Source organism: Mugil cephalus, chromosome 21 (genome assembly GCF_022458985.1).
Source record: "Mugil cephalus isolate CIBA_MC_2020 chromosome 21, CIBA_Mcephalus_1.1, whole genome shotgun sequence".
Taxonomy (NCBI): Eukaryota; Metazoa; Chordata; class Actinopteri; order Mugiliformes; family Mugilidae; genus Mugil; species Mugil cephalus.
In genome coordinates, this window is record NC_061790.1 from 8,219,071 (window position 1) to 8,245,579 (window position 26,509).

The window sequence follows — 26,509 nt, forward strand, 5'->3', positions numbered from 1 at the left end:
ATTTAAAGGCTTTCTTGTTTGGGAGTTTCTTCTAGTCTAGGGATTAAGGAGCCCAAATAGTCTTCCCCAGCCTTCACAAACCCTTATATTTAAGTCAGAAGCTCATAAATAAAACATGCGATCATAAGAAACAGAGGCCAGTTGTTCCTGACTCGGTGACCTGTGGCACACAAATGTTTTCTTTTTTGTGCGTCTGTGTTGGTGAGAGCGAAGGAGCGAGGGAGGGAAAATGATCTGTCGCTGCACTTAAGCGCCCCGGGCTACGCATTGACATACATAAATCACTGACTCTTAAGTAGTCCTTCACTGGGGGAAATGAAATTTAAAGGGGGCTTTGTAAATGAATATATACACGCCTCTGTGTGCCTCCGCAATCTGTGCTTTCCTGCGCCGGTGTGTGCGCGTGCCGCGTACAGTCCACCGTGGAAGTGGAAGCGCTAAAGAAAAAGAAAAGGGAAGCACTCGGGTAATGACTTGAAACTCAGCCAGCTGGCTCAGCGGCAGAATGTCTGTCTTTCACCCCTGCCGTGTCCATCCATCTTTCTTTATCAATCCGTCTTTCGCTCCGTCTTTGTCTCCATAACTTGTCCCCGTTCGTCTCTCTCCTTTTCGCTTTGTCTCCTCAATGACCTTTATGAAGCATTTGTCGATTTGTGTCAGAAATCCTTGCAGATCGCAGACGAGGGGGTTCGCTTTAGCTTTCGTGAAATACCTATAGGCGTTTAGTAAACTACAGCACAGTGCTACAGAGGGCTGTGGCTAAACTGTAACGTCTCCACTTTCTCAACACACACACACACTTTCCAGAGCATTTAAACTGCCGTCACGTGTTCCCTCAGACATGGTATGTCTTGTCATGTGCTTTTAACATACCCTGCATCCACTGTATGCATCTTTATATATGGAGGTATTTTGCATTTAATGCCACTACAAAAACAATCCCATGTTCTTAGCTGCATGTCATCCCGAATCTCTCACCCCATAACTTCCTGTCTATTATTACCTTTCAAAATAAAGCTATTAAAAATAAAGGCCAAACTTTCTTTGAGTATCCTGAGCATTTTAATTTGAAAACTTTTTTGTTGCTGAATCGCCAGATATATTCAGGTTACATCTCCTTTTAACTGATCGTTTGTTTTAACGACGCGACATTAATAGCTTTTTCCCACATTTTCACAATTACAGCAATTGTTAAACGAAACCCGTGTTTCCGTGTTTAATGGGCGCGATGCGAAAGACAGACAAGTAATGACTTCACACGCTGAAGATGGGTAATTTCACACCCAATTTGGTTCGTCACAATTATCACATGATCACCTGTTTGCAAATTATTTTAGCAGGCCGTTATCGTTTTGCGTGGTTGTTGGAATTGTCTCCTTTCTTTCGCTGGTGTAAAAACTGTCACTGTGTTTTCCGTTATTTTCCACCATTTAAATCGGGCTAAAGGTAACTTAAAAACAATGAAAAACAAGCATCTAAAGGAATCCTTCAAACGTTTGACAGTGATGGACGTGTCTCAATTATTTGCATTGCAGTTATGATCTTGACAGCCCTGCACAGTGCGGCCACAATTAATTTTATATTACTGTAAAGGTCCCATTATACTTTGCTTATCTACACTAATTTTGTCCCATTTGCTAATCTGTCCCTGCGCTCCAGGCAGTGCTACACTCATCCATACGGTATTGGAGTCTTTGCTTTATCTGCAGTTGAAATGGGTTGAACTGAGGGAAGTCCCAGTAGAGACAGGGAGACGGGGAGAGAGAGAGAGAAAAGAAAATGGAGCAGTTTTACACATCTAAAAATAAAACATTTGACAGGATCCTCTGCTTGCGTCAACCCCCCCTCCCCTTGTGGTTCAGCCCTCACACACGAACGCTCACACGTACCCTTTGAGATGTGGTTGTGTAATAGAGCTGCTCGGTTAAGGACAAACACGCAGGGGGAAAAAAATAAATAAAAATAATCGTGCTTCGTCACAGTAGTGAATGGAGTGGTCTCTTGTAACAGCATTTGGAAAAGCAGCACAACACTGCATTAGTATTCCACTCTGCATCCCAACCTCAAATTAGCTTGCTTTAGCATAGCCCTGGTGTAACCTAATGCAGTGATGATATGGAGGCAGACATTACTCAGGGACTTGCTCTTGCTTGGAGTGAGTCTTCCAAGATGGTGAAATTCACGAAAATCTTTTTAGCGTCTTGAGGATTTTACTAACTTTAACCCCCCCAAGTTCATTATTAATCCACCGTGACGTCCGCGTTATAGGTGATATGCTTCTACTGCTGCCCCTGACTGTGCATTTGCCTTCCCCCCTGAAAGAAACAATTCTCTTCTGCATTTGCAGGACATCCAGGCCGAGATCGATGCCCACAATGACATCTACAAGAGCGTGGACGGCAACAAATCGAAGATGGTCAAAGCGCTGGGCAGCTCGGAGGAAGCCGTGTTCCTCCAGCACAGGCTCGACGACATGAACCAACGCTGGAGCGACCTCAAGGCCAAATCGGCCAACATCCGGTCAGTAAAGCGCGATCGAACGCTCTCGCCACTGAAATGCTCCTTTTCTCTCCATCCCCAGCCTTTCGGGGTCGTGCGTCTCAGATTGCAGTTTGCTTTTCCGCTGCTCTCAACGGCGAAAAGAAAATAAATATCTTGGCGCGGCGTCTCGATCGTGGCAGCGGTTCAAGTAGGTCTCTGCGCTCAGTTTGCTGTTTCGATGAACCAGTGGATTATACCGACGCAGCAGTCGGTTTTCAGAAGAGATTGCGATTCTTACGTACCAAATAAACAAAAAAAAAAAAAAAGTGGGCCTATATTTGCTCTGACGCGTGTGCGTAGCTCTCTTACAGCTGACCAGGATGTTTGCTCTGACCCTGCGTGTGCTATTTTGGTGCTCAGCTCAGGTCGAACGGTGCAGAGGCGGAGAGACGCATGCGGCAGGTTCCTTTAACGAGGCTACAGAACGTGTCTTTGTTCTGAGACCGTCCCTCCAGGTCTGGTGATTTCGGCTCGAGAGCAAATGAAACATTTTTTTGAAGAAATGTGCAGAACAATGCTCAAAGTGGAGCTAAACTGTCTCCACGCGTTTAAAGCTGCATCTGAGCGTAATGTTTAATGCTGAGGCAGGGACGTCGGTAAAAGCCGTTTACATTATTTACGTACTTTAAGTGATCTGCTCCTCCATATTGGATGAAAATCTTTCTCCTTCAGTTCATTTTAATGAATCCGCAGCATCCAATTTTAGTAGCGCTGCACCAGAGCGCGGGGCCGTAACACGGGGCGTCCGTTGTGTTTACCTTGATTACATAACATGCAAACGACACCAGGCTGCTACAGAACAACTGCAGAGAATAACCTGCAGTCTTTGGATTACTATAATTTATTAATCTTGGCTTAATAAATAAAATAAATTCCACTCCTAATTCATTCTTAAAATACATTACAAAGAAAACTACTGCTGTATTACACATTTACAGCACGAGATACACTCGAATTAGACCGAAACTGGACCAGAATTAGTTTGACTCTGCCACCGTCGCATTCATTTACTGTTAAACGCCCTTCTGCTGCCGAACTCTCACGCTGTGTGTTCACATTGTGCCTCCCTGCTCTCTCCAGACGACCACGTAACGTCCCGCACAAGCCGATTATTCATTCTTTGAGATTTGCCTTCATGCTTCACGATGGTTGCTACAGCTGTTTTCGGAGCAGCGAGGACCAGAGGCGCGATCGGCCAAAAGCAGCCTGTCCATTTTGGCACATGAGTGAATCAAAGTAGCATGAGGAAGAGTTGACGCTTTCGTTGCAATTAGAACACGGTCCAGCAAGCAGTCTGTCTGAAAAAAGCCAAGTTGGATGTTGAAAAGGACAGATTTTCTCTTCCGCCTACAAAAAGCCATGACGCACGACGCATTAAGCTAAGCCTAGTCCAAGGCCATTGTGCTTTGTCCTCTCCCCAAAACATAGCTCCTGAAAGGTACGCCGAGAGCTATTCGTAATAACTCAATCAAAGTTCAGTTCAACTGAATCTCCTGTTCACCCTTGTTTCACCACCGGTCAACCCAGTGCCGCATTTAAACGTCCGAGGGCACAAATAGTGCCGCGTCAGCCGCAACGTTGGCGCACGTGAAGGAGACGGGTGATGCGAGGGGACGCGGACGGTGAAGAAAGCGGAGGTGGAAGTGAAGACGACAGGGCCAGATGGAGATGTTCAAAGACGAAGAGGAGAAGGGAGGATGGAGAGAAGAAGCAGGAGGGTGCAACAAGGCCACAATGGGGATGGTTAGAGAGGCTAAACGAGGAGGAGCGAAAAAGCTTCGGAGAGATGCTGCGTTGAAAATGATTTGATGGAGTGGGGGGGGGGGTCGAGGTCAAGCAGTGCAGACATAATAGACTCGACTGGTTGCACAGGAAGACAAGCAATAGGGAAACAGATAGCAGCGAGAGACTGTGTGTGTGTAGGAGGTGGGATACCGTGTGCTGATTGTATACATGCCCTAATTGCGGTACATGTGTAATTAGGGCTAACTCAACAAGTGGCAATAGGAGGTATCTGTACGCTGTCTACAGATACATTATGTTCAGGAGAGACGGGGAAAAATAAAAGGGCTTAGACACATATATTGGCATGCAATGTTTTTAATAACATCTCCCTTTTTACCTATGATTTAATAAAGCATATATATATTAAGATTACATACAGGACATGTTACTGTGATCCTTCCTGGACACGTGATAACCTTTTCTGTGGTACTGATGCATCTATTTCACATTTATTTGACTGTATATACTATAGGACACATGTAGATCTTCAGGTACTACAGGGGGTCGCAATATCATTGGTTGATTGGACATTTTTTTATATATTTTTTTTAATTTTCCCCACTAACATATTTTAATAAAGGGATAAATAGAGGCAGAAGATGTTATCTTTGAGTCACTGTTGCACATGTTTGAAATAATGGTCCCTACTTAATCAGTTCTGGGGTTGTTGGCCTCAAAAAGACCCCTGCTCCTGGATAATAAAAAAAAAAATAATTAACTGCAGTGAGGATGTGCAAGTTTCACGTAGTGTTTACAAGCCCCACAACATAAGTGAAAATGCGGTTGCACCCAATGTGGCGCGTGAATTCTGCCACGAACGTAACTTTTTTAATTATTGTTTTATTGACACTGAACTTTTCCAGTTTGAAAAGTTGACCGAGACAAGACCCACCATTTCAGCCTAATTGCCCACATTAATTACAGCGTTGTTCAGTTTTCGCGAACACTTGATTGAACAACTCGTTTCGGTTCCGTCGCGTTCTCTCCCTCCTGCTAAGAACTCATCACATTACCCGATGTTTACCCCACACGGCGCAAACATGTGCAGAAAGAATGTATTCATTCCACCCAGAGATAATTGATTAGTTCAGGTGGTTACACGGTTATTAGCCGCTAATATGTTCATATTGAAAGGATTTTTAAAGGTACACACCACCTCCTTTTGGTCTTGTTGAAAATTCGTTCCCACCAGGTTCTTGCTGAGCTGCTATTCTGGTTATTACCAGCAGCTACCATTAACTACAACATACACAACGTAACACAAATGACGTATATGATGCCAAAATAGCTCAGTTAGTTAGTTAGTATGCAGAGGAAGTTATCAAAGAGATGTTGTGTCATAATTTGACCGGACGCTGCGTTTCCTCAGAGCACATCTGGAGGCGAGTGCCGAGCGCTGGTCCCGTCTGCTGGGCCTCCTGGAGGAGCTGTGGAGGTGGATCTGCATGAAGGATGAGGAGCTGGCTAAGCAGATGCCGATCGGAGGAGACGTGCCCACCTTGCTGCAGCAGCAGAACCACTGCACGGTACGTAGCGTTGCCACGGGGACCGTTTCCGTCCAAGATTCATCTCACGCTCCCTCGTTCTTTTCTTAAAAGTTTGAATTTCTTGAAGACAATATCTAAATCACTAGAATCAGGTCAGTACTGTTATTTAACTCTTATTATTATTATTTGTCAACCTAGTCACTTTCGTTTTTCGAAAGCATTCACACCTTTGCCATCACCGCGTTTTGTCGTCTGCGCTCCGCGGTGTATTATTTATTGTAACCACTGGTTATTGTGATAGTGCATTGGAGTGTAATTGCTTTCAGATAAATGACTCACCCCGCTACTCTTTACCCGCAAGTCGGTCCGCTGGCCGCCACAGCTGTTGACATCGTAATGCGTCTCCGCGCAGCCCGGTCGCCACGCTATTATTTTGTTCCCAAAAAAAAAAAAGAAAAGAAAAAAAAAAAGGCGCCTCAAGAGAAAACTCATGTGCAGTCATGCGGGGGCAAAGAATCGCAGGCACGTGGAGTCTGATCGGCCGACACATTCACACAGCTTGGCGCTCGTGTGCAGGCGACGTACAATGCTTTGTGGACCGTTTTCTCATTACATTTGGGTAGATACAATCAAGATTAATCAAGCAATCATGCGTGGAGAGGCACAATGGTGTGCCCCAAAAGCCGTAAGAGAAATATGTGCTCAATTTTAAGGATATGAGGAAAAACCCCATTGAGGAGAAATTCTATGCAGAGGAAACTAATCAGCTTCAGCATAAGAGCACTGTGCTCTGGGCATTCTTGTTTTAAATGGAAAATATCGAGAAAGACAGACTGATCGTCCGTAGAGACCGGGCAGACTCTTCCAGCGGCTGACGATCAATTTCTTGGCGGCCGCTGTAATGCCTGCTAAATATAGCCTTTTAATGGTTTAATGAAGAATCGTTATTCAAAAGCAGAACAGATTACATTAAAATGAGTGGTTTTCTCTAAGAACGTACTGTGGTGAATGTGCTCCATTCCAGCTAGGAAAAACTCCGATGAGGCATGTGGGTTCGTGAGCAGAGAGACGTATTACGTCGCGCGGTTTGCCAGTTAAGACCTTGAATCAATGAGTCAACACGGGCGTCTCGGCTCTCTCTGTGTTTTGGGCTTTGAGACGATGAACCAGGTTAATCAGAGTTTGTCCTCTGAGGTGTGAGGAGACACCGAAGGCTCGCTCTGCGTCTTTACCCACGGCTCCGCGGAGAAGAAGAAGAAGACGAAGAGACGGGCCTCGGCGCCGCAGATCAGACGAGCTCCATTACAGAAGGAATGGGTCTGAGAGTGCACAGTGACCACAGAACACAATCTTCCCGCATCCCCACTTTCACCTTCCTTTTCCCATTACCCCCTTTCAGTTCTTTTTCCCGTCTTTTTTGTTTATTTCCTGTCACGCTTTACCCTCTCAACGGCGCCTCGTTCGTCTCCGGCTCCTTCTTCTTCTTCTTCTTCTCTGAGAATGCTTTGAGATGTGAAATAATGGAGCAGGGGAGCTGAAAGAGAGGAAGGCTCACTTTTCATTTTGACTGAGTTGTATTTCTCCTTTCACTTCCCTCTCCCTCTGTATTCTTAATAGATTGACCCGGAGGTCTTGCTGACCCTGAGAAAGATGAAGGGGACAGAGCAGAACAAAGAGCCGGGGCTTTGAACATGTCATGCTCTATTACTTGCTTACACTGACAGCGGACGCGCACACAGTCAAACAGTCCGTCAGCAGTACAGTCGCCACCCATTTTTCAGCCACGGAGAAGGGAGAAAAGTGCATACATGCATGGAAATCTGTTGCTGTGAGTTAGAGGGGGGCTGAGTGAGGATATACTGTCTTTTTTTTTTTTAGTTTGGGAGACTTAGGGGGATAAAAGGGTAAGGCTGAGCCACTTAGCCCAGCAGAGGGCAACGGATATTGCCGTTATTAAAGGAGCGGGAAGAATAATATGAGAGCCCAGTGGTCCGAACACTCAGAGGAGAGGGGTGACGGACAGGGAGCAGAGGCCAGGAGCGAAATTAGATGTGAAGAAAAGAAAAAAAAAACTGTATGCGGAATTGTTTTGACCATTTTCAGGATGCTCAACACATTCAGATCAGCTTGGAAGCAGTCGTTTCCTTGAAAAGAGCTTAATTTTGCTACAGGGACGTCTCACTCAAGTGACTCCTCATCCGTCCGTATATTGATCTGTGTCTTTATTTTTCTCTGCTAAAATGGCCGTAAAAAGCATTTGTTAATTACACATTCAATTATCTGGTAAAAGGCCTTTGTCAGCAACCAGCTGATTAAACTCATCAGTCTCTTCTATTCGATTAACAGCTTTTAGGCCAAGGATCGGGAACGGGGAACTAAAGGCTTGCGGGCATCTTGTAACGACCCTTATCTTTCAGCAACAGTTGTCTCCTACAATTTTAAGACAATGTGGTTCTTTCAAAGGCTCCTTTTAAATGTTTAAATCTGAGGGCAAGCCGGCCAAGTGTAGTAATCTTACTTAACCGGGCTTTCTTAGTGGTCTCAATATGATTAAGTAGCGTAAAGTTACCCAGTTTAAAGCGGGGAGTGTCTAATAATCGGCTGCTGAAGCCATCTTAATCATTGTGCCTGCATGATTGATTAACACCATTTGCACTTGAAGGGACAGGTCGTAAAGGAGAATGAAATGAATTAAAGTGCTGCGTTGGACTTTATCTTTGGGTGTCTTTTGGAAGGAGGAACTTTTTTTGAAACTCACAATGCGCTTTCTTTTTACCAACTTTTAATTGTGTTTGTCTGGGTCATTTGCACTCGCCGGCAGCAGTTTTATAAAGTCATTAGTTGTTATTTGAGTCTGCGCTCGAGGCTTTACAGTATGAGACGACGAGGTGCAGCCGCGACACCTCAGCAGTATGAAACAATGCAGAGCCGGAGCTATAATAATAATCAGGTTCAGGTTTATTCACACCCGGAGGTAAATGTGGCTCGTGGTTCGAGGCGAGGAATCCATCACAATCCAAAACATACACATGAACCGGTGCAATAACTTGATAATACGACAATAAAAAACAATAAACAGTAAAGAAAAAAAAAGATTGAAGGTGCTGAAATCTTCAAAATAGAATAATAACAAAACAAAAACACAATGAAAACCGAGAGATGTACAAACTAAGTTTTAAAAAAATAAAAAACAAACAAAAAACAAAAGCAACTAAAAACCAATAAAATAATTAAGTGCAACACAAAGGTAAATTTCTTAAAAAATAGATAAAAATGCCTTTGCAGTGTGACTGGGACTTTTTTATATTTTAATCAATACTGCTAGAGTGGCTCAAAGTTTCTGTAATTTGAAAGGAGTCGACTGTAGCGAAGAATCCAGCTTCATATTTTGCTTTCTTCACTCACTCACACAGATATTTCTCTAAGGGTTCAGCACCAAACTACAGGAGCTCCTAGCAGGTGGCATTTAGGAGCTGAAGACACAGTTGTTTTCCTCGAGATTTCATTTTGAGATCCATTCAAGTTGGTACCCTCACATTTCTTGTCGCCTTTTTTTGCTAGAACTCGCTAGTCTCCTCCTGGATTTTACTGTTTGATTAATGCAAATGTTGCTCTGGACATATAATGGCATTGAGCAATAATTAGGAATACGATCTTTTCGTGAAAGAAGCTTCTTTTGCATATTTAAATTGAGGAGCTTTTGATCAGAAGCGATTACTTGGAATCACAAAACACAGGACGTGATGGTGGACGGTCCATTGTGTCCACCGGTTGATGTGCACACGAGGTTCTGCCTTGATGTTGAGAGCGGCGTCGCAGCTTTATCTCGGATGGGGGCGGAAATATGTAAATTTCGGGACACGTCTTCAGTCGTGTGCCTTTGAGTCATGGGGTGTTTCAACCTTTTAACAGCTCATTAACAAGCTACATGTGATCAAACCTGAGCTTGTGTCCCACACAGGATTCACCTGGTTATTTAAACTTTAGACTGTGCAAGGCAGGGGACGCCCGCTTCCCCTGAGTGGGTCATGTTGATGGTCCTAGATGGAGCATCCAACAATGTGCTATGTGCTCAGAGACAGATCTAGCTGCCTGTCCCAGAGCCTGTCCATGGATGCCAAGGTCTTTCATCAGCCTGATAGCGGAAGAAGCCACAAAACCTCCGCATCCACATTCCATCCTCGTCGTTGAGCTGCCACTTCCCACAGGCCTCTTCCATTGAGTCCCGCCATGGGACTGTGACCTCTGTGATGTAAACAGACTTCAGCGAAGGGGACCACTAAGTCAGGCCTAAGGGTGGTGGCTGCAATCTCAGGTAGAAAGATTAGTTTCTGCCCAATGTCAGCTTCCATGGCCAGATGCCCAGCTTCTGGTTTGTAAGGACGAGGATTGGGATTTTTTTTTTTTTTTGTCCCTCTCGGATGAAAATTGGAATTCGCCGTCTCGGTTTGCTTTCAGGGGCAAGGAGTTGGTGGCGTCTCTCTTCCTCTCGAGAGCTGCTGCCAGGCTCTTGAGTACCTGGCTGTGCCTCCAGATGTAGCAGCCTTGTGCGAGGCTGCTCTCACGACCGGTCATGATGTGCTGTTTATTCTATAAGCTGCGGAGGCTTCGCAGGCTGATGTCTGACATATCTGCAGGCGTTTCAAAGCCAGTGGGTATTTTACTTATTGAAAATAAAAAAAACGGTCAGTGAGTTTAGTCGGGCATGTCAGACAGCTTCAAACAGCCGCCGCCTATCACTACCCTTCAGCTATTCTCGGATGACAGTGGGTTTAAGTGGCAGAGGAACAATTACATTTTCAGGTTGAGTCACTCCGAGGCTTCTTTATGAACTGTATGCAATTGCGAAATCTAATTTAGCTCCGACGGCAGAAGATCAAACACACGCTTCAACTAAAGCACATAAAAATATACCTCTATTTTTTTTATTTGCAAGGGGAAAAGTAAGAAATCATCATTTTTTATAATTACTTTGGATGTGAGTGGACCCCTGCTGTGAGGCTCTTTGAATTCTTGTCAGGTGCTTCTCTGATGTTGAGAGATGCTATATGGTAGGAGTCCTGTTGGGAGCCTTAATTTATTTCTGGAAGAAGATGAGGGGAGCGGTAATATAGCAGACTGAGATAGGAGGGGTTTGAGAGCAGGAAGAGCGATGTTTGGCAGCGCTCTGCGAAGGAGCGGCGCTGCGATGTTATCGCGTTGGCGCCACAGCACAGGCCGCGCGGCGATAAGAGTTTACTTCGCTGCCACATCCACACACTTTACACGGACCTGGACACAAACACATCACACAGACATGGGCACTCGGATATGCACACACACACACACACACACAGCCAAGGTCACGGTCACGGTCACTCAAAGCTACAAGATTGATGCCAGAGGAAATGGCGAGGCTGACCAGCGTCCCTTAGCCGCTCACCGATGTGCTAAAAAAATTATCAAAACGAGGAGCAAAGCAAACACCGGCCCCTGTTTTTATCTTTGACATAGATGGATAGGTTTTATCACTCACAGGCCACCTGGGATCTGGTTGGGATAAAAGTCTTCTTCTCCTGACCTGAAAGCTGCCAATGCGTTTGATATGAAAAGCCTTTCCCTGTATGACACTCGATTTGTTTGAGTGTTGGTTAAATGTCTTTTTGGTGTTGTTGTCTGTCTGAACTGTAAAGTTGCCCGGTGGCTGGATGACAGACAGAGAGGCTGTAACTAAAGGAAAAGCTTGACGCTGCTTCTGCGGCTTGTTTCATGCTACCGCCAAGCGGACCGATCGCAGCTCTTGCGGCCTGCGTTAGGGTCTGGGCTGTTGCCATAGCTACGGCGTCAAATTTGGCGCAGAAGCATAGGCCGCACATTACCTGCGAGCATTAAATGACAAGATTTTCACCAACTAGTTTATGAAATTGGCTTCTTAGTTCCTTCTAGGCATTGACAAACAACATTAATAAAGATGTTTTTTTGTTTTTTTTTCCCCAAACAGCATATTTCAGCCTTTATATGAAGTCCTTTCATCGTGTTCACTTAAAAATATATATATGAATGTCACGCTCTCATGGTAGACACAAACTCCTAAGTGGGAATTTCCGAGTTAATATAATGCAATTGAGTTTTAATTTTGTGATATTACTGATTAAATGGTTAATATTTCCACGGCCCTATCATTACACCTTTGCAGTTCCTACATTACGTGGTTGAACTCTCAGCCTCTGTGGCGCCAAATGGATCTTTATAGATTATAGATCTACATGTAAAACAGAGGTTTTAATATTAAAATCTTCCTAGTTTTTAATTGCAGCTTGACCCCTGACATCAGTCAATTAACATCAAACAGATGACAATATTGATAATAAATTCTCATTAAGGAGCAAGAGAAGATTATCTGGTTCGAGTTTATCAAATATTTGGGTTGGCTCCTTTTTTCCGATTTATTTCGTTGAATACCTTTGTGTAAACCCGCAATTTAAAAGCCTAAAGCTTTTTATTTGCTATCTTTGCCCAAAACAATTACTCAGTTAATCTAAAACAAAAAAAAACTCTATTGATGTGGAACATTATTGTTAGTTGGAGCTTTAAAACATATATTCAGATAATGTCTTATCTGCTGTGTATGATGTTAAACCACCAGTAATAAAAACAAGTCACACCACATCCTTTAACATTAATAGTGCTTTTTATACAATGAAACTATGCTATGCTACTACTATATATTTCTGTAGACAGCTTTCTGGTTTGATGTAATGAATACTTTTAGACCAAGATGCTGTGTGATTTGCAGGAAGTCATTTTTCTTGCTAAACTCTCAGCAATATGCAGAGAATGCTGTGGCCAAACAACCTCTTCAAAATCAATTCAATCCCTTCTAAAGCCTAATTCAAATAACCAACAAATCTGTGAGTGCAAGACAAAGAAAAAAAATTCCAGAGAACAACACAGTGGGTTGGTTTCCACTTGTTGTCGTCCTCTCCTCGCGGCTCAGCTCTCCACCTTCCTTCACCCTCTTCCTCAATCACCTCTCGTTTAGTTTCCATTTCTCAAGGTGTCCTCTCCGAGCTACCTGCCTATTATGCTTGTTCCATGTGAGCCGGGAGGAAATCATTGGAACGGAGCAAACCATTTATTAGCTGGGATGATCTAATTTGTGTTCAGCAGGATGCCCCATTTCAGCGGGCGGGAACATTTGTCTGCAGGAGGCTGTGTGAAATTGTCATTGCGTTGGTCTAAACTTAACTTTAACAGCAACTTATTCCCTGGAAGTAGTGTTTTTTAGGACATAAAGTGTTCATTTGGAGGCCGACTCTTCTCCCCCCTTATCTCCTCATGCCTTCCAATGGCGCCGGAGATGTGACCGAACTCAACCCGGCATCGTTTATTCGTGTACATTTATTTTGCTTCGGATAAATGTGAGACTGCGTCAAACCGAATCGCGCCGTCTCATCATCTTGCTCCGCAGCGTTTTAAACTACACCGCGTCTTCACAAAGCAATCACACACTCCGATAGCCAATGAAGTCCCCCCGGGTTCGGACATGTATTAAAACAAGAATAATTATAGTGTTACATGCCACGCTCGCTCCGTCTATGCCGTTTTATCGCCCGCTGCGGTGAAAGCTGAATGTCTTGACACGAGGTTAAAAGTGTTCGTCAAATTGCTTCGAGAACTTTTAGTGCCTTGTTTTCCCTTATGCGAGGCCCCGGGAGCGTTAGCGTCGCGTGCACGTGAACGACCATATGTTTTATGCGTGTGGTAATTTCTCCATCGCAGTGTGAGCAGCTGCGTAAGAGCACGAGCAGGATGTGTATGCGCGGTGTGTTACTGGCTTTGTAATGAATATTCCTGCAGGGCTATAGTGCCCAGTGACTCACTTTATTCCGTGCGCCGCTCTGCTAATTTCACACGGACTCAAAGGGAATGACTGGTTTGAACCTGTGCTCTGGTGTTCAGTCGCTGCTCAGTTCTCGTAACTCCGACTGCTGCTGATGCTCTGAACTCGGCTGCTTCTCCTCTCTTTTTCTTTTCTCTTAATAGGCGGAGACTGGATAAGGAAGCTTTTTTTTTTTTGTGCAGCTATCACCCAATTAGCTGCTGAGAGCATTGTTTATCTCATAGTTCATAAGCTGGACAAAAACATCCACTCTCGCTCTTTGGTCATATGTGCGAGAGTGAATCACGAGTTTCATAGTACAATAAAAGTCCGATTTAAGCAGCTGGTTGATTCTGCGGGGCGGTGATCTGGATACAGTTCATTGTTTAAAAGACTTTATTGTAAATGCACCCTCTTTCTCAATTAGACGAGTTGTTCTATCGTACAATGGCACACTTAATTTCGGTGTTTCTCCTGCAGGTGTTACGGTCTGAACTGAAGGAACGGGAGCACTTGGTGATCAGTACGTTGGACCAGGCCAGGACGTTTCTGGCCGACCAACCCATCGAGGGTCCCGGAGAGCCGCGCAAGAACCTGCAGCCAAAGACAGGTTTGTTCCAATTTCATACAAGATCATCTCTTTAAGTGCTCTAACTGGGGGAGTTACTTAAACTGTCTTTGCAGTAGCACTTAGTCCATTGAACACTTGTCATGCTCTTTCTTCCTCCTAATGTATCAGACTTTCAGTATAATTATGTCGGCTGGTCTCATCTTGTGCTAGAGTAGAAAATCTATACCTCAATCGTTACCTTCTATGTATTGGTGTATAGTTTATATGTATACTGTATGTAACTCTAGTCTAATATTTTGTGCACTTTTTATGACTCTATATAGGGAGTGGATTTCACTCTCTTGAATGGCGTTGTATTAAAATAGTGTTGAGTTATTGAACAAGCCAAAGTACGACTTCTCAAACAGTTCTGCATCTCGGTAACAGTTTATTAAGGCACACTGATACTTGGCCGGCGATTGGATGAAGTATTGGATCGTCTATTGCGAGCCAACTACAGCCAGTCCATCACAGACTATCGCAACGCTTATAAAATGCCCATAGCTGCCACTAGCGCCTCATCAGACACTGATTGGCCCGTTCGGCCACATGCGTGTAGCTTAAAATGGACTCTTACTAGGTCAAGAGAAAAGAAGATCGTGCAAGAAACACGCTGCTTTTGAACCTTACTAAAACCTCCAATGCAGAAGTCGTGATATTAAGCAACAAACCTCGTTCTTTTTTGCAGTGCTCCAATTCTCCAGTCAGCAATTAATATGTTGCTTTACTACTTCATAATAGTGGCTTTCACACAAGGACCCCATCAGAAATGTGTCTCATTCAGAAGCATGTAGCCAATCACAGTTTAAAGATAACAGCTCGTCATTAAATTAAATGTTAAGATTTCTTTTACTGCCTCGGAAAGTCCATTCACTAAAATCTGAGTTGTTGGTGTTGGTGATGCAAACATACAATGGGTTGGAATTAAGCAGCATCATCCCCACGCCGCCTCCCTGTCCTGTTAGATGCGGCAGGGAAGTCTCGGTTAAGTCAGCACTTCTCCCTTCGAAGTAAAACCCTACTGTGTAAATAATTAAACCAACCCAAGGGGCCGTGTAGGGGCGTGGCGAGACTTCAGAGCGCAGACCCATAGGCTTGTTGCCTGTGATCTTTCATGCGGATATCAAAGCGTCGTCTCATTGTATAAATAGATAAAAAGCTGATTTGGGATGAGAGGGTGCGCTTGTTGTGTAATCAGAGGAGATTGAATTTCTTAGAGTGACACTGTGATTACAGCTTTAATTGCGTTACAATATCTCTCTTAGTGTTTTTTTTTTTGTTTCATCAGCGCAGCTTTTATTGTTTTGCTCGTTCGTCGCGTTCTTGATTACCGAAGGCAGACGCCATCGGAGTGTGTGTCCGCGCGAGGTCTGCACTGTGTGCGCTGCGGTTGTCAGACTTGTGTGTGTGTGTGTGTGCGGGCGGGGGGGCGGGGGGAGGGGATAAAGAGAGGCGACTGCAGAGGTGCAACAGGTGAAGGCGGTAATTCAGTCACCACCCAGGAGACGAGACCTTAGAACTCCTAAAAGCTGCTCATCTTTCTGTGCAGTTGAAGCTGTCATTCAGGGAGCAGCTTCCTCCAACCGCTCCCCTCTTTCGCCTCTTATTGCATCTTCCAGTATATTACCACAATTGTCCTGTCCTCTCACCTTTCCCGTGTTTCTCGTCCCCTGGAGCTTGTCTCTTTCGTCTCTCTCTTTTGGTGGCTTTCAGCGTACCTTGAGCACGTACACCCATCAGCCACAACATTAAAACCACTGACGGGACAATTTAATGTTCTGCTGGGAAACGTTGGAACATGGCATTTGTTAGTGTGGATGCTGCTTAGACATGTAGCACCCACCTAGACCAGACCAGGGATGATCCACAGAGGCCCGTCCCCTCAACCCATAGCACCCAAAGACCCCCACTAACAATATTCTGTTGCGAGACGCCCATGTCCATTTTCTGATGAGGCACAAGACGTACATCAGGGGTCTTCAACGTTTTTAGAGCCAAGGAACCCCAAACTGATGGAGAGATTAAGTAGGGACCCCCTACCTACTATTATTATCATTTTGCATTCAATATTAAGATATTCTTTATCCCTTTACTAAAAGATGTTAGATTCGTGTTAATGTGTATTTAAAGAAAATTGTGAGGGGAAATAAAAAAAAAATATATAAAAAAGTCTAATCAACCAAAGATTTTGCAACCCCCGCGGACCTCCTGTTGAAGACCTATGACCTACACAATATTAGGAAGGTGGTAACAATGTTGTGCCTGACTGGCGTACACTTAATCCTCAACGTAATTTCTCTTTTTCTCTTACTTCGTCTTCTTGTTCTCTGTCCCTGTCTTGACGTTTACCTACTCGCCTAAAATAAAACCAGACGTGGAGGAAAGTAACGTGCGAGAAGAATTACACAAATTAGAATTCATATAAATTATCACTTATATCCAAGTAGTGAAACTTTTGGGGAAATGAAAAGTGAATTACTTTGTGGTTGAGTGAGAGAGTCTGAAAAGAAACGTTCTGTACTGTCTGACACTGTCTGAATTTTATCAAGTGTTCTTGAAAACATCCTCGTGTGTGAATGCATGTGCCGAAGCACGATAAACGATGAAAACCGCCTTTTCTCGCCACCCAGACCTCACGCCGGAGGAGAAGGCCCGAGGTTTGGCCCGCGCCATCCGCAAACAAACCGGCGAGGTGAGGGAGCGGTGGGAGCGTCTGAGGGGACATGTGGGCGGCTGGCAGAGTCAGGTGGAGCGAGCCTTGGAGCGCCTCCAGGAGCTGCAGAGCTCCATGGACCAGCTTGACCTGCGGTTGACTCGCGCGGAAGAGGCCAAAGCTACTTGGCAGCCTGTGGGGGATCTGCTGATCGACTCCCTCCAGGACCATATCGATAAAACCACGGTGAGTCAGGCAGAAAAAGCGGCGTTGTGGGGAGCAGCGTGCGCTGTTGCTAATGCGCCGTAGACAGGTTGCAGATCAGCTCATCTTCACACACGTCACATCTTGTTTTTCATGCAAACTGTTTGATAACACCCAGATTTAGTCCTAGTTTCAATCGGTGGCATTTCATAAATCACAGTGGAAATGCGTGAGAGTGTCAATTCATTTTCAACAAACCTCTCTGCTTTAATTTTTTCGCTTAAAACGCTCCTTCCTTTTGACTACGTGCTGAGGTTTAATCATCCTTTGTCTTGTCTGTTTGCTACTCATTAACCTCCTGAGACCCAAGCGTTTGTGTGGAATTCATCTTAATTTCTTTAAGATAAGATAAAGCTCTTTAGGCATTTGGGATTAGTAGGACCTAAGAAAAAATAAGCATTATCTTTGAACTGGAAGTATTAGTTTAAGGATTATTTCAGTGTGTATTACAATTTAACTCACCAATATGTACCAAAATATTGAGCTGGAAACGATGAAATCCCAACGTCCTCAAACAAGGGCTTGTGAATTTGTTAAATCTGCACGTCTTGTCAAACTAGAAAAGTTAATAACCGTAAATAAACAAGTGTGTCTAAATAAAGCGAACCTAAAACGTAATGTCCCCATATGAGGACGCAAGAGGTTAATGAGAAGAGACAGACTATATATAGATGAGAGGAGAAACAGCGGCCCTGAAAGTAGTCAAGTCATGAGTCACAGGCTCAAGTGTTTGCATTTCCAGCATATTTTAGCAGTTTGTTTCACCCTGTTTCTCTGTAGTATAACGTATATTTCTTAATATCGATGTCATTTAAACCCGTCTTTCAACAGCATTGCACTCGTATCCAATAAAGGAAGCGAGTAGTACAGTATTTGGGCGTTAATGTGATATCGACGGGCGCGGTGGAGACTTAAAATGCAAATTAAAGCACAACAAAACTCAATTTAAAACATCCAATTAGCGATAATGAGGTCAAACAAGGAAAAGATAGACATTAATTACAACAAAACCGATCCTAATCAACATTCTGCCTGACAGTAGCTCAATTACAATTACACAATCCCTACGACTAAGCTTTTAACTGCGTCGCAAACTTTCCGTGCAGACCTTCAGAGACGAGGTCGCCCCGTTACGTCAGGACGTCCGCATCGTCAACGAGCTCTCCGCCGAGCTGGCGCCGCTGGACATCCAGCTGTCGTCCACCGCCTCCAGACAACTGGACCAGCTCAACATGAGGTGGAAACTTCTGCAGGTACTTTAAATCCTCCTCTCCGTCTTCTGCGGATGTTTGCACTTTTCAATCAATCCTGTCAATTCCGCGCCTTCCTGTTCTCTCGTTCTCCTGCTGCCTACTTGAACTAGTTTCTTCTCACTCCGTGCCAATTTTACTCTACGTCAGCCCATCACCCCGGGGACTTGTAGAGAGTTGCCCCTCTACCTGTGTGCCTGTTGTATTTGAACACGAGCTCTCTGTTCAATGCGACACTTTGTCACTACACATCAATGGACATTGTTCTCGCAGCACGCCACTCACACTCTCGGCGCTCGGTGTGTTTGATAGTCGTTCTGCAAGTTAATCGCGAGGAAGGAGAAGAGGCAGCGGCTGTTGGTGAATTAGGCCGGAAAATCTGAGCAAGTTTAGACTTTTTAGCTCCATTTGTACTGTTTTATTTTTGCGCGTGAGCCTGACTGGACAGAAGCGGTAGAGGGAAAAACCGTTTCACCTCCTGACCGACTTTGAGTCGTTGAGTTCAGGTCGGCCGCCGGCGCCTGCGGTGTCGAGTGGTCGGATGGACTGAATGCAGGTCAGACCGCCCAAGCTGTGGTGGCATCAATTTGCAGGACGGGTAGACTGTGACTCCAGAAACACTTTGATTTTCCATGCCAGACAGCATAGTCGGTGTGGATAAATTAGTCGAGAGTACGGGCTCAAAAAAAAGGCACACGGTGGGCAGATATGTTGAAGAAAATTTTAATCTCGGAAACCTTTTTAAGTGTGACACTGCGGTCGAGCGAACCCTGGGTAGCCGGGCTAATTTGTAGCCCGGTGATATTTCCCGTGTACCGTACAGACGCACACTAACGGCCTTTTTCGCCCGGAGAATGACCGTAACTCTGACACGAGAGCCAGAGGAGGCCAGAGTCTCTCTAATAAGCCGAGTTGCGGTTTAATGATGTGGTTCTGATTTTTCAGACAGCGGCCGTCTTCCTTTCTGTGGGACGCTGAGCTTAATAGTCATTAGCAAAAAGGAAAAAAAGAAGCTTAGCCGTCGGCTTTTGTGTGCCAATTTCCCAGATCCCTGCCTGGACGTGTGTGATCTGGCTGCCTTGATGTCTCAGGTGCCCGTGGGCATGTTGGAGTCTCGGTATTGCGGGCTGCCAATACTGTCCTGCGAGCCCACAGTCACGTACGGCGGGGCGCAGGTGCGCTGCCAGGGAGGTCGATACGCAGCTCTGAAAGGAGTGCAGGGCTGAATGTTTATTATTGATAAGCTGTATGACGCTGTAGCGCTCACACACTGCATGTTAAAGGCCCGGACATTAAAGAGCTACCAGTATATAAATAAAGGGCCGCTGCGTCGTCAGCTGGCACGGTACGTTCTGCACCTGCGTGAAAGGAAACAACTCTTCACAACAGCAGGTGGAGGCTATTCATCCTGGAAGAGGTGCTATTTAGCTATGGGGCTTGGAAGAGCTGCACACCGGTGTGCAGAGCTGACCGCTGACCACAGCTTATTAACGTTAGATGAGTTGAAGATGATGAAACGTTTTTTCCCATCACTTTTTGTTTCAGTTCTCGTGCACCGGTTCACAAGGTAACTGGTAAATGTGAGTGGATTTGGATCATAGTCAGTTTTTTTTTTTTTTTTTTTTATCTTCTCTTCTCTACATCTCTCTTTGTCATTGCTGTGCCAGTTAAATAAATCACCAGCAAAGCAAAGGGCACGGTTTGTTTTCTGGCTGAGCCCCAGCGCCCCTGTTTTTACCTCTCTGCCTCATTTGGCTCCTCATCTGTTCATCCTGCATTCCTACTGTAATATTTTTACTCTTGTGTCAGGTGAAATAATGTAACTGTCGCCAGGAATCTGGATAATGGGTTTATCTATGCCAGCGAGAACGCAGGAGTCATCAGCAGATGCCTAATGTGGGACCTGACGCGAGTTCTTTGCCTATTTTCGTGCATGTTTACTTGTATCTGCATTCAGTGTAGATATTTCTAGACGGACGCTTAGTATTATACATATAAGCATGTAAACAATGCTAAACGTTTTAGCATGCATATACTGTGTATTGCATGTAAATTCATTCCTAATATGATATTGTATATTTTTATCCCTCTAATACAGAAAGGTTTCTTGAGTTTTTTTTATTTTTCTCTTTTAGCAGAGCCCCACCTCTAATTTAATTGCCCTGAAATTGAATTTATTCCGACCATGACGCAGAGTTCAGCCACTGTAAAGTTCTGTCTCTCTCTGACTCTTCTCATTCCCGTTGTGTTTGTTTGTTTGTGTGGTCTCCTCGTGCAGGTGGCTGTGGAGGACAGGCTGAAACAACTTCAGGAAGCCCACAGAGACTTTGGTCCCTCCTCACAACATTTCCTCTCCAGTGAGTACAGAGCAAATGAGCAAGTTTTGGCCGACTTGGGTCACTTGTTTCACATCCTCCTCCAAGTCCCCCCCTCCTCCTCCTCATCTCCTGTTGGGTGGTGCGCGCTCACACGCATCAGTTTGCAGACGTATCAGTTTACTCTTGAACAATGCGCTAAAGGTTTGAGTGCGAACGTTAAACAAAGGACCAAATTTCGTCATTTTCAATAATCGCACAGCGATTAGCGGCTCCTCCTCGTCTGCTTCTCCGGCCGTCGGGCTCCATCCAGAGCAGGTGGCAGGCTTGGCCGCCATGCTGTGTCACCGCGAATCTACTAAGCAAGCGTGCTGAGCTCGGCAGCTGCACCAGACAAAACACCGCTCTGTCTCTTCTTTCATCTTCCTGGCGCTACGACACCGTCTCCTCCATCACGCACTGGTTCTCATTACACCACTAGCTTAATATTCCCTCAGGGATCAATAGAGTACTGTGTTCTTATCTCGCCCTATGCTTCTCATACAGCTCCCAATCTCACTTAATCTCTTTCTCTTACTGTCTTTTCATCTCTCTATCCGAGCGCGGAGCCGTGTCAAGGAGGAGGGAAAGTGGGAGGGCTATAAATCAGCCAACATTTCTGTTTCTTATTGCTCTTGAGAGCTCCTCAAGTCTTAGTTGGCTGCTTTTAAAACTATCTCCTTCGCATTTTCAAGATCCCCCTTTTCATATTGTTTCAGTTTTTTCTTTAACTTTTTTTTTCACATGCGCACAAAGATTCACATTTTCCCGTGCTCCCGTGTTTTTTTCACGGCTTATTGTCTCCCTCCTCCTTCCATTTAACTGCATCCATTTATTTTTTCCCCCCTCAATTTCATGCTCTGTAAGAGTCTTCCCTGCATAGCTAGATTATGTTATTACGAAAGTGGAAGATGTTTGAGTTATTTCAAGTCGAGCTCCAAACACTGAAGGCGTCGCTCGGCTTCATGGTAAAATTGTTTATTAAGATGTTTTTGTTGTTTACCCCCGTTTTTTTTAACAGCTCCACTTTTTGTCTCCCTCTGTCTGCAGCGTCTGTGCAGCTCCCGTGGCAACGTGCGGTCTCGCAAAATAAGGTTCCTTATTACATCAAGTAAGTTTGAAAACCCTCAGTGTGCCTCAGTGTGCATGCTTCTGTATGCGTGCTGCCGTGTTTATCAGTGATTACCGTGCAGGAATGCAAGGTGAATGCCATGGTAATTTCAAGAAATGACTTTCTCTGGCTGGTATTTATCTCCACTTTCATGTTATTGAGCTCCGATTTCTTTCGCTTATCAGGTTTTAACGCGACGCGGCTTCTGCTCGTTACTCCCCCCGTATCTGATCTCGACCATCTAGATCAGCTGATGTGTAAAATTTGCCGCCTTGTGGGAGTTTTGATCCCCAGCACAGATACTGTTGACCTGCTTAATTATTTAATAGGTCTTAATAGGAAGTGATTTAAAGGCCACAATCTCTAAACCCGCGTCCACATGTAAAGTCATTTGCTTATCGCCCTTCGCTACTAGTGGACGTCCCAGACGCTAGTCTTGTATATTTCCCACCACTAATACTTCTACTTGAAACAACCAGAACAAGTAAATATGAGTTGTGAAAGGACGTAGCTGGCTCTTCTTTCCATCACTGACATACTGCCAGTGACACGGCGACAAGCCCACTATCAGCGTGGAGAATTTGACGGTAGTAACTTAAACGCTCGGGGAAGTCTGCGTTATGTCACATGTCAATCAACTCCCTTTGGTTGTCGTCTCAGCAGCGTCGCCCCAGAATTTAAATGAGTTCAACTTGCCCCCTTTTCCGTCTCTTTTTTTTTGCGTCTGTCTTCGTCGCATCTCCCCGCATCTCATTAAAATTCCACAGCCCATCTCTTCCCTTTTGCGTACACCCCTTCAGTCGTCCAGGTCGGGGCAATCAGAGTTAATGTGATGTTTTAAGTGTCCTTGTTGTGGACCTGCGTATTGACAGCGTGGTGCTAATGGAGTGTAATGATGTTTTTGATTTTGCATTTTAAATTATTCATAGCTGACTGCGAAATAGTGCATTATCTCAATTATTATCTTCTGGCCGGATGAGTCTTTCCAGCAACCTTTAATATACAGTTCATCACCTGGGTCAAGAAGCTGTTGTTCCACTAATTTTCTTTACTCGTGTGCTGGTACCTGAGCATCTTTCTCGCAATTAGGAGCTTCTTTCTGCCTCTTTTTTTTTGTTTCTCTTCTGTGTGAATTAACATTCAAGCCGTCCCGCCTGCACATTTCTCATTCAGTTCAACATTAGCACCTCCTTTTGAATAGATAATACCTCATCGAATCCCGGGACGGCTTCCCTCCTCCTTACAGTGTCTATAATGGCTGTAGCCAGACACCTCGCTTCCCATTCTAATTTTTTTTTGCCACATCAGGCCAAACAGCAAGTTCCTGCTCAAAACAGGCGGAGGGGAAGATTTGTGTCGGTGGTAGGTAGGACAGCTTCTCGGGAAAATGTCAGCGTTGAAAGTGTGACGCGCCTCATTATCCGGGAGAAAACACGCCACCATATGTCAGTAAACCGCTGCTCAACCAAACCTGCGTTCAGCCTTATTTTAGACGGGTGCTCCGGGTGGCGGTTCCAGCTATCGTTTGTCAGCTCCGCTCCTTTCTCTCGATCCTGTTGGAGTACTGTTACTGCCTTGCTTTATTATTTAGGGCGATAAAATGGGTGTATTTTAGGACTGCCCCCTTAAATCTCCCCGTGCCTCGAGTCTAAATGTCACTGTCAAATGGCCGTTTAAAACAAATGTACCAGCCCGTAATAAAAGCTTCCGCTATGGAGATTCAGAGGTGTAGTCTGTTATGTTTAGTGTGGTTAAACTTACAGCTTTTTGCAGACTTTAAACTTGCTTAAAAGCTTCAAACACTTCTTAGTTTGGTCTAAACTTTGCTCAAGTGCATATGGATTTAGTGATAATAACCAAGGAACTTGGTATTAAGATTTAAAATAACACAGTAAAAATACCTGATTCATAAGCAAAATAGATAAAAGATCCTAAATAGAACCGAGAACAAACAATGAATGTAATAAGAATACAAATAATGGACCTTTCCATCCTTTCAGAAACTTTTCTTTTGTTTGTTTTGAAGATATAAATGTCAGTCCTGTCATCAGACAGACATAGAATTAGACAATGAAAGAGGAGGCAGGGACACCTGCGCCGTGTTTTTAGCCTGCAGCTCAGTGCCAGAGGTGGTTCGCAGATGAAAGCCAGACAGCAAATGACTCGAAGGACAGGCTTATATCTTTAGAGTCAACAACAGCCTGAGATCACAGATGCGGCCGGCCGGTGAACCTGCATCCGCCCACTCACGCAAACACAACACGTGTGCACAAGGGCATCCGCAACAAAGCGACGCTCACACATTTATGTATTTGTTTATTTATTTTCACGGGTAACGACGCACACACTCGCTTTTGGCGGTGAGAAAAAACGACTCACACACACACACACACCCAAAGATGCATCGTTCACGAGCTCCAACCGGAACCAGGCTGAAACTCGGCTGTGAGCACACGCCATATGTTCGGCCCGTCCCTCGAGGTTGGCTGCTCTTGCCAAGGCAGCGCTCGTGTTAGCACTAAATTGCCTCTCAGATAGAAGCGAGGAGGTGGTGGGGGGGAATAAAACTCAGTCCTCCTTTAAGTTTGACCGCTCTGCGTGGTATTTCCATAATTTTAAATGAAGTTAGTTAGCAGCGGTACGTTGCAGGCTTGTGCGTGCCCAATGAAAGGCCTCTTAATTTGCTGTTTGAAGTGAACTCTAAATCCGTGTCCTGGACTAATCACAGGTCGCTTTCAGTGCTGTGACATCCTCGGGACGCCCGCGTCGGTCTTTGACACGCTCATTTCCGAGAACTCCTCCCGGTATCCTCTTCCATCTCCTCTCATAGCGTGTCTCTTTTCTTCGCGCCGACAAAGGGCCTCTGATTAAAACCGCCGCGTGTCCACCCCCCCTGCAGCGAGTGAGTTCGTCTGACATATTGGGGGGGTGGAAATCAAACGGCTTCACACGAGTTTAGCCTCACGCTGGCAACCTTGTGTGCTGCCTCGTCTCACCCATTCTAATGCTTTCTTTCTCGCCCATTTCTGCAAAGTTTACCGTTTCCCTACGATCCCAAACTCTGGTGATTACACTGGAAGACGTTTGATGCTGTTAAAAGGCAGAAGAGACGTTCCCGCTATTCATGTGTGGACAAAGTGCTCTTCATAATGGCTAGATTAAAATGTTTTAATGCCCCAGCAACCTGGACTGTAATTCAAAAACAAACTGCTGCTATTATAGTGCAGGAGAGAGGGGCTACTTCTCTAAAAGCAAAATAAATAAAGAAAAAAGAGGCAGAGGTGGAGCGGTTAAAGCCGAGAAAGACAGAAGATGTCAGGTGGTGAATGAAGGCACTTATCACCTGTCACACGCGCTCCATTATAAGTTTGGCAAGCTGCTGTCAGCGGAGGAGGAAAAAAGTTCCTGATATCTTCCTCCTGCTACCTGAGATACTTCACAAATCCTGCCTCATTTGAGATCCAGATACGCCAGTAATCATTCACCTGCCCGGCTCATGATTATTCATGGCCGCCTCCGAGTGTGTGACAGTGACAAAGTCCCGCCATCAAAGGGAGTGTTGTGTGGAAGTGGTCGGCCGGTCTGTCGCCTTTATTTTTTTTTATGAGATCACCCTGAACCAAGCCTGGACTGTGAAAATATCCCGTAAAAAATGTAGCCATTACATTCGGTTCTTTGATTCCAAAGTTGAAATATACTCGCATCTGCCACAACATTATGACCACTGACGGGAGAAGTGAATGACGTTGACCATCTTGTGATAATGCGATAATCGGCTGGGAAACTTTTGGATCTGATATTCATGGGGACGTTAGTAAGACATTTCCCACCCACCTAGACCAGACCAGGCCTCCCCCCACCCCATAGCAATGACACTCCATGGGAGCATGGGACATCCATGGGAGCATGGGACATCCCCAGCAGGATGCAGACTGACACAAAAACGGTTTAGGAACAACTCAAAAAACATGAAAAACACCACAAGGTGTTGACCTGGGCTCCTTGGGATGATCCACAGAGACCCCTCCCCTCAACCCATAGAACCCAAAGGCCCCCACTAACAACATCCTGTTACCAGACATCACAGGACACCCTCAGAAGGACCATGTCCAATCTCTAAAGAGCCACAACTGATTTGGAGGCACAAGAAAACTGACACAATATTACGAAGGTGGTCATAATGTTATGCCTGATCGGAGAATAATTCTGTTTAGAATAGAGGATGAGAAGTAGTGGGGTGGTTATGTTTAATTATAGAGCAGCAGAAGAAGAAGTGAGTAATTAGCAGAAGCTCTTTAACCTTCAGTGAGACTCGGAGCGGCTGGAAATGGCGGCGCACAGGAACGGAAATGGCAATTATTCTTGATAAGTTGAATTGTTATTGTGGTGATCCGTTAGTCTAAACGAGTCAGACCGTTCTCGTCTGTCAAATAGCGTCAGCTGCATGCTATGCCCGCTGGGTCAGAGAGCCATCTCATAAAAAACATCTTGTAAAAGGTTATTTTCCCCCCTCACAGTACCCCAGAATGGCTTCATTAAATTTCATCCTTTTCTTTTTCTCCCGACTGTGACCCCGTTTGATTTGCTTGTCGC

At 44.9% G+C, this 26,509-nt stretch overlaps 1 protein-coding gene across 7 annotated transcripts in view; it reads left to right on the forward strand.

Annotated features, from left to right (window-relative positions):
* Positions 1 to 26,509, forward strand: part of utrn (utrophin) — a 173,626-nt gene that overhangs the window by 98,342 nt on the left and 48,775 nt on the right. For all 7 annotated transcript variants that reach the window (XM_047573812.1, XM_047573814.1, XM_047573811.1 and 4 more), the window contains 7 exons: positions 2,348 to 2,520; positions 5,696 to 5,852; positions 14,155 to 14,284; positions 16,915 to 17,183; positions 18,308 to 18,454; positions 20,730 to 20,808; positions 21,856 to 21,916. In XM_047573812.1, the coding sequence (XP_047429768.1) occupies positions 2,348 to 2,520; positions 5,696 to 5,852; positions 14,155 to 14,284; positions 16,915 to 17,183; positions 18,308 to 18,454; positions 20,730 to 20,808; positions 21,856 to 21,916 (1,016 nt within the window). The remainder of the gene's footprint in view (positions 1 to 2,347; positions 2,521 to 5,695; positions 5,853 to 14,154; positions 14,285 to 16,914; positions 17,184 to 18,307; positions 18,455 to 20,729; positions 20,809 to 21,855; positions 21,917 to 26,509) is intronic.